Raw genomic sequence first — 12958 nt, 5'->3', positions numbered from 1 at the left:
CCCCCATGGCTCCTCTGTGGTCCCCATTCTGCCTCTGGGAGTGTCTCTGTCCCTCCCCCTACCCCAAGAGACACATCAGGCTACAGGAAAAACCCTAACTTTTAAGATTTTAATTGGAAAGGAGAGACAGCTCTCATATCCACTGGTTCACTGCCAAAATGGCTACAACAGCCAGAGCTGAGCTGATCCAAAGCCAGAGGCAGGAGCCCCATTCAGGTCTTCCACAGGTGCAGTGTCCCAAGGCTTGGGCCATCATCTATTATTTTCCACAGCCAGGGAAATGGAGAGGCCAGGACATGAATTGGTACCCACGTAGGATGCTGTGCTTTAGGCTAAGGACTAGCCAATTGAGCCATCACCACACTGACCTTGCTTTTTTTTTTTTTTAAAAGACTTATTTATTTATTGGAAAGTCAGATATACAGAGAGGAGGAGAGACAGAGAGGAAGATGTTCCGTCCGATGATTCACTCCCCAAGTGAGCACAATGGCCGATGCTATGCCGATCCGAAGCCAGGAGCCAGGAATTTCTTCCAGGTCTCCCACACGGGTGCAGGGTCCCAAGATTTTGGGCCGTCCTCGACTGCTTTCCCAGGCCACAAGCAGGGAGCTGGGTGGGAAGTGGAGCTGCCAGAATTAGAACTGGCACCCATATGGGATCCTGGCGCGTTCAAGGCGAGGACTTTAGCTGCTAGGCCATGCCGCCAGGCCCTACTTTTTCTTTTTAAGATTTTTTTTTTTAATTGCAAAGTCAGATATACACAGAGAAGAGACAGAGGAAGATCTTCCATTCAATGATTCACTCCCCAGTAGCCGCAATGGATGGAGCTGCAACGATTCAAAGCCAGGTGCCAGGAGGCTCCTCCAGGTCACCCACGCGGGTGCAGGGTTCCAAGGCTTTGGGCCATCCTTAACTGCCTTCCCAGGCCATAAGCAGGGAGCTGGATGGGAAACGGGGCTGTCGGGATTAGAAACAGCGCCCATATGAGATCCCAGCACTTTCAAGGTGAGGACTTAGGCACTAGGTTACCATGCCGGACCTCCTGGTCTTATTCTTAAAAACGTCTTAGTAGGGTCTGGCATCGTACCCTAGCAGCTAAAGTCCTTGTCTTACACATGCTGGGATCTCATTTGGATGTTAGTGGCCCTGCTTTCCATCTAGCTCCCTGCTTGTGGCCTGGGAAAGCAGTGGAGGACAGCCCAAAGCCTGGGGACCCTGAACCCACATGGGAGACCCAGAGGAGACTCCTGGCTTCAGATCAGTGCAGCTCTGGCCGTTGCAGCAGCTTGGGGAGTGAATCAGCAGACGGAAAATCTTCCTCTCTATCTCTCTCACTTGCAAAAAAAACTTTAAAAAGTCTAAGTAACAGACAGATTTTTAAGCAATTTTAATACTGTCTACATAGTTAAGAAGGATGTATGTCCATGTGGGCCTGCGGTTATGACAGGGGGTCAGGAATGGAGGAAGGTGTGTGGGACATGTTCCACTTTGCTCTCCTGTGTCCACAGCAGAGCAAGGGTCTGCCCCTTGCTGTCAAGGTGCACCAGCACCTGGGGTGGAGGACTGTTCATTTGATGACGCTTTAGAGCACAGTGTGAGGAAGTGTTCTGAGGGGTTACTGAGTGGTTTCAATAGTTTTTTTTTTTTTAAAGATTTATTTATTTTTATTACAAAGTCAGATATACAGAGAGGAGAAGAGACAGAGAGGAAGATCTTCTGTCCGATGATTCACTCCCCAAGTGACTACAACGGCTGGTGCTGTGCCGATCCAAAGCCAGGAACCAGGAACCTCTTCTGGGTCTCCCACATGGGTACAGAGTCCCAAAGCTTTGGGCCGTCCTCCACTGCTTTCCTGGGCCACAGGCAGGGAGCTGGATGGGAAGTGGAGCTGCCAGGGTTAGAACTGGCGCCCATATGGGATCCTGGTGCATTCAAGATGAGGACTTTAGCCGCTAGGCCACCATGCCGGGCCCTCAATATTTCTGAAGTTACTGGTTTCATTACTGCAAGGTGTAGGGTTGACAAAGGCCATCTCAGTGCATCTACACTCAGGAACATGCTGTCCACCCTGTTCCTTTCTCCATCTTCTGATGAGGCAGTCGGCATCCCCCAGGTGAGCTCACCATCACTGGACATGTTGTCCATCGCACAGGCATTAGCAGCAACTAGAGACCCAGGCCTGATACATGTACCCCAAGGTTGGACCACACACCCTGAGATTTTCTGAGGTGGATCGGGTATGAGTCCAGCAGTCTAGGTGAGGAGTCCCCAAAGAAACCTCACCTGGAGTGACTTCACACTTGACCTGTGGCTCCCCCAGTGCAGGGTCAGCTGTAGCCCGTGACCTGCACCAGCCACTGCACATACAAGTGGGTGCAACTGCCCGGTCAGTTCCACCCCAGCCAGCCCCACACAATCCTGGTCTTCATGCATAACCGGCTGTCACAACCCAGCCCAGGTCTCCCACATGGGCAGGTGCCTTGGCCTGACCCAGACACGCCCTCTAGTCCACCCTGTGAATGAACCACTGTTGCAGCTCCCTCACCTGCCTGTGAGTACAGCGGCTTGGTGTGTGGAAGACCCCAAAAGTCATTCCTCCCCCGTCACATGTACTCCCACTCCAGTATGCCCCCAACCTCCTCCCCACCATGTGCCATCCTGAGCACCCTTGCCTGGGGGCTGGGGTAGCATGTCCCAGTCCAGAATTCCCTGTCTTCCCCACTTAATTTTAAAATAATAATAATTAAGCAGCTATGCTGGCACAGTGGCATAGTTAACACATACATGGCATCTGCCCAGGCCTAGAGTGCCTGCCAGCTACTGTTGGCAGGTACAAGGCAACCTAGGCACGTGAGAGCTCTTCCATTTTATGGTCCATTCCTCAAATGGCCACCATGGCCAAAGCTGACCTGATCTGAAGCTGGAACCAGGAGCTTCATCTGTGACTCCAATGGGGGTGCAGGCCAAGAGGACACTAAGGCAGGGCAGCCCTGGGTGGGTGGGCTGTATGCAGTGCGACTGCCAGTCAGGCTGGCCCGTGTCCTGCTCACCTATATTCTGGGCCGGGCCTGCCTGGTGCTGGGAGCCAGCCCATCTGGGTGATACAAGGCCTGCGAGCGCCCCCTCCTGGTTGGCTCCAGCCAGGCACTCTGGGCAGCTGCCATGCTCAGCATCCAGAACAGTCAGGGACAATGTCAGCCACACCCAGAACCCCTCAAACCCAGGCCTTCCCATAAGCTCACCTTCGTCTTCCTTAGGATAGGCGGCCTCGGGGGAAGGAGGTGCCGGCTGCTGCAGCCATGCCCGGTGCTCAGGCAAGGCGTCTGTTTAGGGCTCCAAGCCTGGCTAGGCCTTGACACCCTCCCTGGGAAGAGGCCTTGGCCAGCCCCTATCTGTGCTGTCACCTATTCCCAGAGGGCCTCCTGGGAGAGCCCATCCTGGGGCCACAGAGCATTCAGCCCATCCACTGGGCCAGCCAGGCTTAGGACCCCAGCTGGATTTCCAGGTGAGCAAGGCCACCAGTCAGCCTAAGCATCCCCCAGACCTGGGAACTAAGGCCGTGAAGGCTGTGACCTCTGCCGGGCCCTCCCCAGGGCACATGGCCCACATGCACACACCAGCCTGACCCAGGCTCTATCTCTGACTCAGATGGCCAAGCCCACAGCTGTCAGGAGCAGCCGGGGCCCGGGGAATGACCCAGTTCCCAGGGCTGGGCTGCGGGGTTGCCCTGCACATGTACACTCTAGGCTAGCGAGCTGCGACGGGGTAAAACCCCACCTGGGCTCCCTGCGAATCCTCCTTTGGACTTCTGACAGAGGGTCCTCCCAGCAACCCCTGCTGCACGCACTCTGGGGTGGTGGCCAGTGTCCAGAGCCCTGCACCTTGGCTCCAGCAGCACCATCCACTCCATATGGCCGAGTCATACCCACACAGGGGACTCAGCTTAAGAAGCACTGAACTGGGCCCAGCACAGTAGACTAGCAGGTAAAGTCCTCATCTTGCACACACTGGGATCTCATGAGTGCCGGTTCTAATCCTAGTGGCCCCACTTTCCACCCAGCTCCCTGCCTGTGGCCTGGGAAAGCAGTGGAGGACGGCCCAAAGCCTGGGGACCCTGAACCCACATGGGAGACCTGGAAGAGGCTCCTGGCTTCAGATCAGTGCAGCTCTGGCCGTTGCAGCCACTTAAGCAGTGAATCAATGGATGGAAGATCTTCCTCTCTGTTTCTCCCTCCTCTCTGTATATGACTTTCCAATAAAAATAAAATAAACTTAAAACAAAAAAAAGAAAAATGAAGTGCTTAGCCTTGTGCCACTGGGCCCAAAGACACACAGGACCAGTAGCCACACCCTCAGTGGTGAATCCCAGCCCTGGATCCAATGGTCACCCAAGCCCTCCCCCACCCGGATCTGCCCAGGCTGGAAAGGAGCTGTTTGCCAGGCAGGTTAGCACGTGGTGCCCACTCCCCCTTCTGTCCTGCAGCCCAGAATCCACCAAGGTCCAAGTTCCAGCCCCCAAGGCTTCTCACACATGGAGGAAGGGAAGAGTCACTGTGGCATCAGGATTTATTGGCAGGGCCTCCCCTGCAGGAAAGGGCTGGGGACTGTGGGCCCCACAGCTGTGCACGCCTCTCCAATTCCCTTGCTCACATATGTGCTCCAGGGCGTGCTCACTGCCCTACCTGCGGGGTCCCTCCAGAGCTGGCTGACTTGGGGTACAGAAGCCCACCTGCAGGAGGTTACATTCAGGGGCTGCTACCCACCTGTTGAGGTCCAGTCCAACACCCTCTCCTGCACACCCCCTCTACCTCAGCTGCTGGGGCCTGCCTGGGAGTTCAGTTTGTCCTGGGCCTGGTGCAGGCATACTCGGCCACTTCCAGGCTTGGCAGCATCAGGCTGGCCCACAGGACCATGGCCAGCCCCAAGGTGGAGTAGGTATCCCATGGGCCAGTGAACGGCGTGATGGGCAGAGTGGGAAAGCAGAGGAGGCGAGCTGCCTGTGGCCTGGCGCTGCCCTGGATGCCTCAGGCAGGTGTGGGTGTAGGAGGCCCAGGCTGGCAGGCTATAGGTCTGAGGGGGGGTCAGAGAAGTCACAGGGGGTGCAGGGGGGCTGGTAGGCCTGGGGCCAGACTCATGTTGCTCACTTCTGCTGTGCAGCCAGTGTAGGCTGGCATCTGAGTGGCTTGAGCAGTGGCCCCTGGTAAGCAGCGCCTGCTGGATAGGCAGCCAGATCCTTGTCCCCTGCCTGGCTTGTCCTGGCCCCAGGGACAGCCCGGCACTCACCGCCTCCTGGAGACTGGAACCATTACAGCAGGGCAGGGTGGTGGGCTGTGGAGAGGCCTGGGTGTATCAGCAAGCTGCGCGGGCTTACCTGTAGTGGGAAGAGCAGGAAGAAGCCGCCCAGGAGCCAGAGAGTGGGGACTGTGGAGGCCACTTACTGCCCAGCCCCTGCAGCTGGGAGCCTGGAGGCAGAAGAGAGGGCACTGGGGCCAGGCACCTCTGCACCCCTGCCGACTCAGCACACAGGAAGCTCCAGCCCCGCCCTGCCAGATGCGCCCACTGGCCTGCCAGGCGAGGGTTCCTGGTGTGCTGTGTTCTGCCAGGCTGGCCCTAGTAACAGAGCAGCCAGGCCCCACAGCCCAGACCTCAATGACAGCCGCCCCCGCCCTGGGGTTGGGAGGTCACCGGAGAGGGCAGGGCTCACCAGCTGGAGGGCAGAACAGGGACTCACCTGGGCAGTACCAGCCGCTCCTCCTCACCCCTTCTGGGGAGCCCTCAGCACAGCACCCACCTGGGACCCCACCTGGCTCTAGGTGCCACGAGCCCGCTGGCCTCATATCCAATGGGGGTGGGAAGGACACTCAGCAGGCTCTGGTGGCCAGAGCCCGGCTTCGGTCCACCTGCTTGCCATCCCAAACAGAAGGTGAGGGAGAACCCCTCCCCCCAGAGAGCCTACAGCTGGCCGAGCCTCAAAAGACATGATGAAACCACTTTAATGTCCTCACTGAGGAAATGCCCAAGACACGAGTGGGGGACAGTGTCCAGAAGCCACCGTCCAGCCCCATGTCCATTCCACAGGCCACCGAGACTGGAGTAGGGCCAAGCAGGGTAGGGTAGATCTTTCTTAGTGTCCATGACAGCCCAAGTGGCTGCACAACCTGGCTGGCTCCTGGGGCCGTGCTTGTGGCCTGGGGTCACTAAAACTCCGTCATCTTCTTGTGGGTGTCGGCCTTCTTCTGCTCCCGTTGCAGGCCAGCCTCCTGGGCCCGGAGCTGCCCCAGCTGCCGCTGGGCTCCTGCCAGCTTTTCCTCCAGCTGGGCCGCAGCTGCCCTGCACCGAGGGGGGCCATCAGCAGGGTGCACTTCCACCCTGCCGCCCCCCAGCAGGTGTCCTCGGCCACCTACCGGCCAGCGTTGCGGGCCAGGGCCTCTTGGATGCTGCGGATGTCTCGCTGGGTCCGCTCGATCTGCTCTTCAGTCTGGAAGAGCCGCAGGCTCAGGGCTTGCTTGGCGCTCTTGCTGGCGTGGTACATGTCCTTGCCCCTCTGCGTGGACGGGACCACCTCAGCCTGTGAGGCCACAGGGGCCTGACCCTGTAGCTTCTCATTCAGGAAGTCAAAGATGCTGCGGGGTGGCAGGCGGCCCCCAGGCCCGGACCCTCGCCGCCGGCCCCGCGGGGCCCTGGCAGCACCCGCCCCGTCCTGCCGGCCCTTCTTCTGCAGGATTTCGGCACACTGGTCCAGCGACTTCCCACGAGGCAACACCACAGCCTGGACAGGTTCCACCCTGCCCTCCAGGTTCCGGCCCAGGCCTGGGGAGACATGGGCCAACTGTGGTGCTGAGGGACCCCAGGACTGTGCCGGGTCCCCAGCCCCCACCCCCACACCAATCCGGACAGCTTTTGCTCACCCTTGCCAAGCACATAGCCCATCTTGGCCAGGAGCTTGGAGCCGATGCCCCGTGTGTGGGCCTCCCAGCCAGCAAAGGCAGAACTGCAGGTCCCAGCACCCACGGCGTTCGGCTCCACCACTGCGGAGACAGGGGAGTGAGGCAACAGGCCAGCCCAGTTGGCCACTCAGGCTGTGATGGCCTCATACGCCCCTCATCGAGCCCCATCACCACAACCCAGCCTGACTCCCACCTTCCCCACACCCCAGGGCTTTGGCACTTCCTTGTGCACAGGCCCTGGGATATTCCCCGAAAGCTGGCTCTGGACCTAAGGAGTAACCCCTCCCACGAGGGTGCAATCGGCCCCCTGCTCCCACTGCCCCTCAGTTGGGAATCCTGTGGGCTGTGGCTATACCTCGGGCATAGCTGGAACCCCCGTCGCTGTCAGTGTCACTGCTGTCTGAGCTGGAGGACTCTTCAGCCGCTGGGTGCAATGGGGGCAAAATGCTGTCTCCTTCCACCACCGCCTCCTTTAGCAGCAGCGAGTCAAACTTGACCGTGTAGTAACCGCTGTCCATGTCTGGAAAGAGACAGATGGCAGGGTCAGTGGCTGGGAGCGGGGAGCAGGGCCCCAGGCTGAGGGCCACTAGGGAGGGCCTTACCAGTGATGTGTGCCGGGTGCCAGAGCCCATCCTGGTGCTTGGCCAGACACGCAGAGCCAGCCTGCAGCGAGCTGAGGTCGGGCTCCTGGAAGGGACGCAGCTCATCAAGAGGGACCACCTCCCCGTGGGAGAACCTGCCGAGAGATGCATGGGCAGTGAGGGCAGGGTCATCTGAGGGCTGCCAGTAGAGCTGCAGGACTGCTGGCATCAGCCTCTGTGGGCACTGCGGCTGGGCTGCTGCACCTGTTGGTGATTCGCCGAAATACCCCAAGAACCGGATAGAGAGGCACCCCAGTCCTGAATGCCCAAGGTCAGGTGTGGCTGGGACATTTCCACCTACAGCTTCCTAAACGCTTGCCACTGCCCAGTCACCACACCTGGAGGGTCTTGTTCATGGAAAACACAAGTATGAAAAACCACCCAGGACATTTGCAAAGGTGACACAAGGAGTGACCCAACAGCTCTTCTACCTGCTGGCTCACTCCACGATGCCAGGCTGTGAGGAGCCAGTTACCCACGCAGGGGCTGGGTCCAGGTACTGGGCTGTCACCCATTGCCCTCCCAGACACATTAGCGGGGAGCTGCTGGGGCACAAAAAGGTGACCACATGGAACACCGTCACAGGTGGTTTTACCAGCTGTGGCACTGACATGGGTTTAAAGTCACCCAGTTCCCACTGTGGCCCAGGACAGGCTGGGCAGCGTCCCCACAGACACAGCTGAACTAAACAATTAGCTGCTCTGGAATAGACCAGAGCTGAGAGCACAGTGGGCTCAGTTCTGGGTGGGGGAAGGGACCGGGGGTGTTCCTGACACTGGCGAGCTAGGGCTCTGGGGCTGCAGAGAGGGCCACACGTACTGCACAGGGGACGGTAGCAGAGCCTGGCTTAGGAGGCCAGACACCGTATAACTCAAACTCCAGATGACAACATGACAATGGCTCAAAAAGTGGGATCTTCCAGAAGTGGATGCTGCAGTGGGCACAGGGCAAAGTAGGGCTTCTTGGAAGCCAGCCTCCCTGTTCCAACTTCCTGCTGCTACACAGCCTCAAATGCCCAGCAGGCTCCTGGCCAAGGCGGGGCACAATTCTGACTGCCAGAGACACTGGAAGTTGACCAGTAGAGAGCTCTCTCCTTTCTCTGCATTTCAAATGGGAAGGGGGAGGAAGGGAGAAGCAGGAACAGGTACACCGCTCCTGGAGACAGGTGGCACCTGCAGTGACAGGTGGGAGCTCCCTCCAGGAGACAGGCGGCACCTGCAGTGACAGGTGGGAGCTCCCTCCAGGAGACAGGCGGCACCTGCAGTGACAGGTGGGAATTCCCTCCAGGAGACAGGCGGCACCTGCAGTGACAGGTGGGAGCTCCCTCCAGGAGACAGGCGGCACCTGCAGTGACAGGTGGGAATTCCCTCCAGGAGACAGGCGGCACCTGCAGTGACAGGTGGGAATTCCCTCCAGGAGACAGGCGGCACCTGCAGTGACAGGTGGGAATTCCCTCCAGGAGACAGGCGGCACCTGCAGTGACAGGTGGGAATTCCCTCCAGGAGACAGGCGGCACCTGCAGTGACAGGTGGGAGCTCCAGAAAGGAACGGCCTGGCCAGGAAGGGGGTTGGGCAAACCTGAAGGAGAGAGAAAGCATAGCATCCAAACGGAATAAGCACCGTGTACCAAAGCATCAGATTTGTAGGAAATCCTGTTATTGTCCAAGAATTCTCAAAATAACACAGCCGCAGAGACAAAACTCTTGGCGACGAACAGCCTCAGCCTGCAGCAGCCCAGAACCGAACCTCCATGGCGCCTCCCACCCCAGACCCCGTCAGAGGCCCTCCACGCAGGACCCTGACCTTATGACCATGCCCGTGCCCAGCGGGCCAAGCTTCCCTAGCCAGAGGAGCAGGCATCCCAGGTGGGCGCCGGCTCCTGCAACACTCCATGGGGCTCAAGTGCCGGCCCCCTGCACCTGCACGCAGACCCGAGTGAACGGAGCGCTCCCCATGTCCTCCCCACCCCACTCCGCCGTCTTACCTGCACTTGTCCTGGAACCGGCACCTGTTCTCCAGGTAGAACGGGCAGGGCCTGAGCGCAGCGCGGGTCGGGCACAGGCACAGCACCCGCACGCACGCCGCCTCGGCGCTCACCACCATGGCGTTGTGGTACTCGGGCAGGCCTCCGGTGCCGGGGAAGGGCGCGCTCACCTTGGCCCCGCGCCCGGGCTCGGTGACCGCGGCCTGGGTCTGCCCCGGCTCGGCGAGCTCGGTATCGGTCTGTCCGGCCTCGCCCAGCCCGGCCTCGGTCAGCGCCGCCTCGGTCAGCGCGGTCAGCTCCTGCAGGTCCGCGCGCAGCCGGAGCAGGTCGGCCCGCTCCGCGGGGTCCGCGGCGCCCAGCGCCCGCTCCACCTGCTGTAGCTGCGCGCGGGACGCCTGCAGCGCGGCCTGGAGGCCCGGCGCGTCCATCCCGCCGCCCCCGGGCCGCGAACCGGCGCCGCCCCGATCCTTCCGCCTGCCTCGCCGCCCCACCGTACTTCCGCCGGAACTGCCTGGCGCGCGGGGGCCGCCGGGACGGGTCCGGTGCCGCGCCGCGCGAGGTCAGCGCCGGGTCAGCAGGAAGACCCCGGCGGCGCGGGGCGCGGGGCCCTCCGCCTGCGAGCGGCCGGTGACCGGCGCAGGAGAGCCCCGCGACGGGCGGGTGTCCACCGCAGGATGTACACGCTGCTGTCCGGCCTGTACAAGTACATGTTCCAGAAGGACGAGTACTGCATCCTCATCCTGGGCCTGGACAACGCCGGGAAGACGGTAGGTGGTGTTAGATGATGACCACCGATCGCGGTCCCCGGGACGCGCCCCGCCCGCGGTCTGAGCCTGCCCAATGTCCCCAGACCTTCCTGGAACAGTCCAAGACCCGGTTCAGCAAGAACTACAAGGGGATGAGCCTGGCCAAGATCACCACTACCGTGGGCCTCAACAGTGCGTAAGGGCCGGGGCGGGCGGGCGGGCGGCGCTCCTGGGCTCCTGGACATGTCCTGCTCTGCCCTGCAGTCGGCACCGTGGACGTGGGAAAGACGCGCCTCATGTTCTGGGACCTCGGGGGACAGGAGGAGCTGCAGTCGCTGTGGGACAAGGTGAGGTGCAGCTCAGCTTCTAGCTGTGCCCCTTGTGTCTCAACCAGACCCATTCCTAGGGCTGCCCTACGTCACATGGCACTGTCGGCAGCACAGGGCCGCCTGGATGGGCTGAAGGATGTGGTGGCCGGGCTGTCCACAGCATGGGACCTCAGCTATGGGGCCTGGGCTCAGCTAGCTGGCCCCACGCTGCTGCCTAACAGGCCAAGAGAGGGCAGATGTGATGGGCATCTAGGAGGCCATCCACTGTATTCCTAGACGGAGGCTGTGACACTTGCCTGGACCATGCCTCTGCCTTGGGTGCAGGGTCCTCCCACAGGAACGTGAAGGGGTTGGGGGCCCACCTGGTATTGGCCTGTGAGCCCAGAGTGGGGCAGCCCAAGTCTGCCGGGATCAACGAGGAATGGGAAGGGGGTCTTCACCCATCCTCACTCCCACATGGTGACTCTTGTGTGGACACTGGCCAGCCCTGCCCAGGCCTGGGTGTGGGGGTCCCAGGTAGTCTGACCCTGTCTTGTCCTTAGCCCAGAGCTGGCCACACCGGCCTACAGAGGGCATGGGCAGTGCCAGCCTGTCAGGTTGTAGCCATTCTCCCCGGGCAGGTTGGTGCCCAGCCCGGCAGGGGCTCCTGGACCCATCAGCACCCTGTGGCTCAGGGCAGGGCTGCGGCTCCAACCCCAGGCTCCTGCTTTCTACAGTACTATGCCGAGTGTCACGGCGTCATCTATGTCATTGACTCCACCGATGAGGAGAGGCTGCCCGAGTCCAAGCAGGCGTTTGGTGAGTGGCCGCACCCCCTGAGGTGAACACCACATGTCCTGAGCTGGCTTGAAGGAGGGGGCGCTCCCTGCCAAGGGCTGCATCGCTCAAACCTCGCTGGGGCCAGCAACAGGCCACCCTGGGCACAGCGGCTGGCCTCTGGGTGGACACAGGGTACCAGGTGCTACCTCTTTCCTCCGTAGAGAAAGTGGTCACGAGCGAGGCACTGGAAGGGGTCCCTGTGCTGGTGCTGGCTAACAAGCAAGATGTGGAGGTGAGTCCACACCAACACCCTGGGTGCCTGAGGCAGGCAGTCGTGGGGGTCCTGGGGACACAGCTGCAGTCGGCTGCCCCTTGCTGCTCTCCCCGTTGCCCACATCTGTGTGTGTCACGTGTGTGCAGGGGAGAGGCGTGCTGCTGCTCACGGCCTCTCCTCCCCCAGCCATGCCTCTCCATCCCTGATATCAAGACTGCACTAAGTGACTGCACCTGCAAGATCGGTCGGCGGGACTGCCTGACCCAGGCCTGTTCTGCCCTCACTGGGTAAGCGGGCATCATGGCGGAGGGAGCCTCTGCCCCATGGCCTGCCTGCCGCCTCACCTCCCCACCCCGTGTCCGCAGCAAAGGGGTACGTGAGGGCATCGAGTGGATGGTGAAGTGCGTCGTGCGGAACATCCACCGGCCGCCACGGCAGAGGGACATCACGTAGCTGCAGCACCCCACGTCACGGACATGCCGTCACCCCTGGCTGGGCCTGCCTTTCCCTGTGTCTGCCCCATTTGCTCTAAGACAAACTCTGTCTGGAACAGCACAGATACCACGGCTCTGGGCCCCAGGGTGTGCTGGGCGGCGGCTGGCCAGAGCAGCAGAGGCTCCTTGGTCCTGCAGGTGGACTGGTGACTGGACCTGCCATGATCACAGCCCTCACGGCCTCAGACAGGAGTCCATTCCACTCACCGGCTCCCCTGGTGAGGCCAGCTCAGGTCGTGCCTGGAGGGACAGCTTGGACTGGCCTGTTGGGACAAGGCCTGAGGCCCTCCAGGTGTGTCCGCGACTGCCCACAGTGCCCCCCTGCAGACTATTCAGAATAAAGTCTGTCCAGGCTCTAGTCTCCGGCCCTGGCATCCTGGGGCTGTTCTTTGGGGAAAGGGTGCAGCTGCTTCTGCAGGGGCCACCAAAGGAGACATGTCTCCCCCAGGGGCATGATGGATGTGCCCTGGTGTGGGGCTGAGGAAGTCCTGGTCCCTGACCACCCCATAACCACTGATAGCAGGATGGGGGCTCTCGGCATCCAGTCTACCAAACCCTAAGAGGCCAGAGCTCGGGGAGAAGTGGGCGCTGAGGTGCTGTTCTTCCTGGGGCAGCTTGGCCGCCCCCAGCAACTAAACCATGCATACCCCAACTCCTATCTTGAGCCCCATGTAGCACATAACCCACCAGTGCCACCTGCAGCTGTTTGAGCAAGCCTAGGTGGATGTGCTCCTTGGTCACAGGTGGGGGAGTCAGGCCCAGCATGGGAAGCCTTGGACAGACT

General features: G+C 60.8%; 2 protein-coding genes across 3 annotated transcripts; one reads left to right on the top strand and one right to left on the bottom strand.

Annotated features, from left to right (window-relative positions):
- Positions 1-5975: 5975 nt before the first annotated feature.
- Positions 5976-10000, bottom strand: ZGPAT (zinc finger CCCH-type and G-patch domain containing). 2 transcript variants are annotated; one of them, XM_040988296.1, is made up of 6 exons: positions 9573-10000; positions 7550-7683; positions 7303-7467; positions 6909-7028; positions 6405-6810; positions 5976-6330 (listed from the first exon to the last, which is right to left on the bottom strand). In XM_040988296.1, exons 1-6 carry the CDS (start codon positions 9998-10000, stop codon positions 6198-6200), a joined length of 1386 nt encoding a protein of 461 aa, XP_040844230.1. In that variant the 3' UTR covers positions 5976-6197. The 2 variants fall into 2 exon arrangements, with proteins under 2 accessions (XP_040844230.1, XP_040844231.1); XM_040988297.1 differs by having other exon boundaries at positions 7342-7467.
- A 170-nt stretch (positions 10001-10170) lies between these two features.
- ARFRP1 (ADP ribosylation factor related protein 1) lies at positions 10171-12538 on the top strand. The gene is made up of 7 exons (XM_040988166.1): positions 10171-10339; positions 10423-10510; positions 10583-10665; positions 11364-11445; positions 11628-11698; positions 11867-11967; positions 12046-12538. The coding sequence occupies exons 1-7, from the start codon at positions 10247-10249 to the stop codon at positions 12131-12133; spliced, it is 606 nt and encodes a 201-aa protein (XP_040844100.1). The 5' UTR covers positions 10171-10246; the 3' UTR covers positions 12134-12538.
- The last annotated feature ends 420 nt before the right edge of the window (positions 12539-12958 follow it).

Source organism: Ochotona curzoniae, unplaced genomic scaffold (genome assembly GCF_017591425.1).
Source record: "Ochotona curzoniae isolate NIBS_2020 unplaced genomic scaffold, NIBS_Ocur_1.0 contig_48, whole genome shotgun sequence".
Taxonomy (NCBI): Eukaryota; Metazoa; Chordata; class Mammalia; order Lagomorpha; family Ochotonidae; genus Ochotona; species Ochotona curzoniae.
Note: the sequence above shows the minus strand (reverse complement) of the source record. Positions and strands in the feature narration are given on the sequence as shown.

What these genes read in the sequence shown, in the direction of transcription:
- ARFRP1 (XM_040988166.1), top strand. Translation starts at nt 10,247, where the DNA reads ATGTACACGCTGCTGTCCGGCCTGTACAAGTACATGTTCCAGAAGGAC. An exon ending in TGCAGTCGCTGTGGGACAAG is followed by an intron (nt 10,666 to 11,363) that starts GTGAGGTGCAGC and finishes TGCTTTCTACAG; the next exon opens with TACTATGCCGAGTGTCACGG. An exon ending in CGAGTCCAAGCAGGCGTTTG is followed by an intron (nt 11,446 to 11,627) that starts GTGAGTGGCCGC and finishes TTTCCTCCGTAG; the next exon opens with AGAAAGTGGTCACGAGCGAG.
- ZGPAT (XM_040988296.1), bottom strand. Translation starts at nt 10,000, where the DNA reads ATGGACGCGCCGGGCCTCCAGGCCGCGCTGCAGGCGTCCCGCGCGCAG. An exon ending in GGGTTCCAGCTATGCCCGAG is followed by an intron (nt 7,029 to 7,302) that starts GTATAGCCACAG and finishes CTGTCTCCGCAG; the next exon opens with TGGTGGAGCCGAACGCCGTG. An exon ending in GGGCTATGTGCTTGGCAAGG is followed by an intron (nt 6,811 to 6,908) that starts GTGAGCAAAAGC and finishes ATGTCTCCCCAG; the next exon opens with GCCTGGGCCGGAACCTGGAG.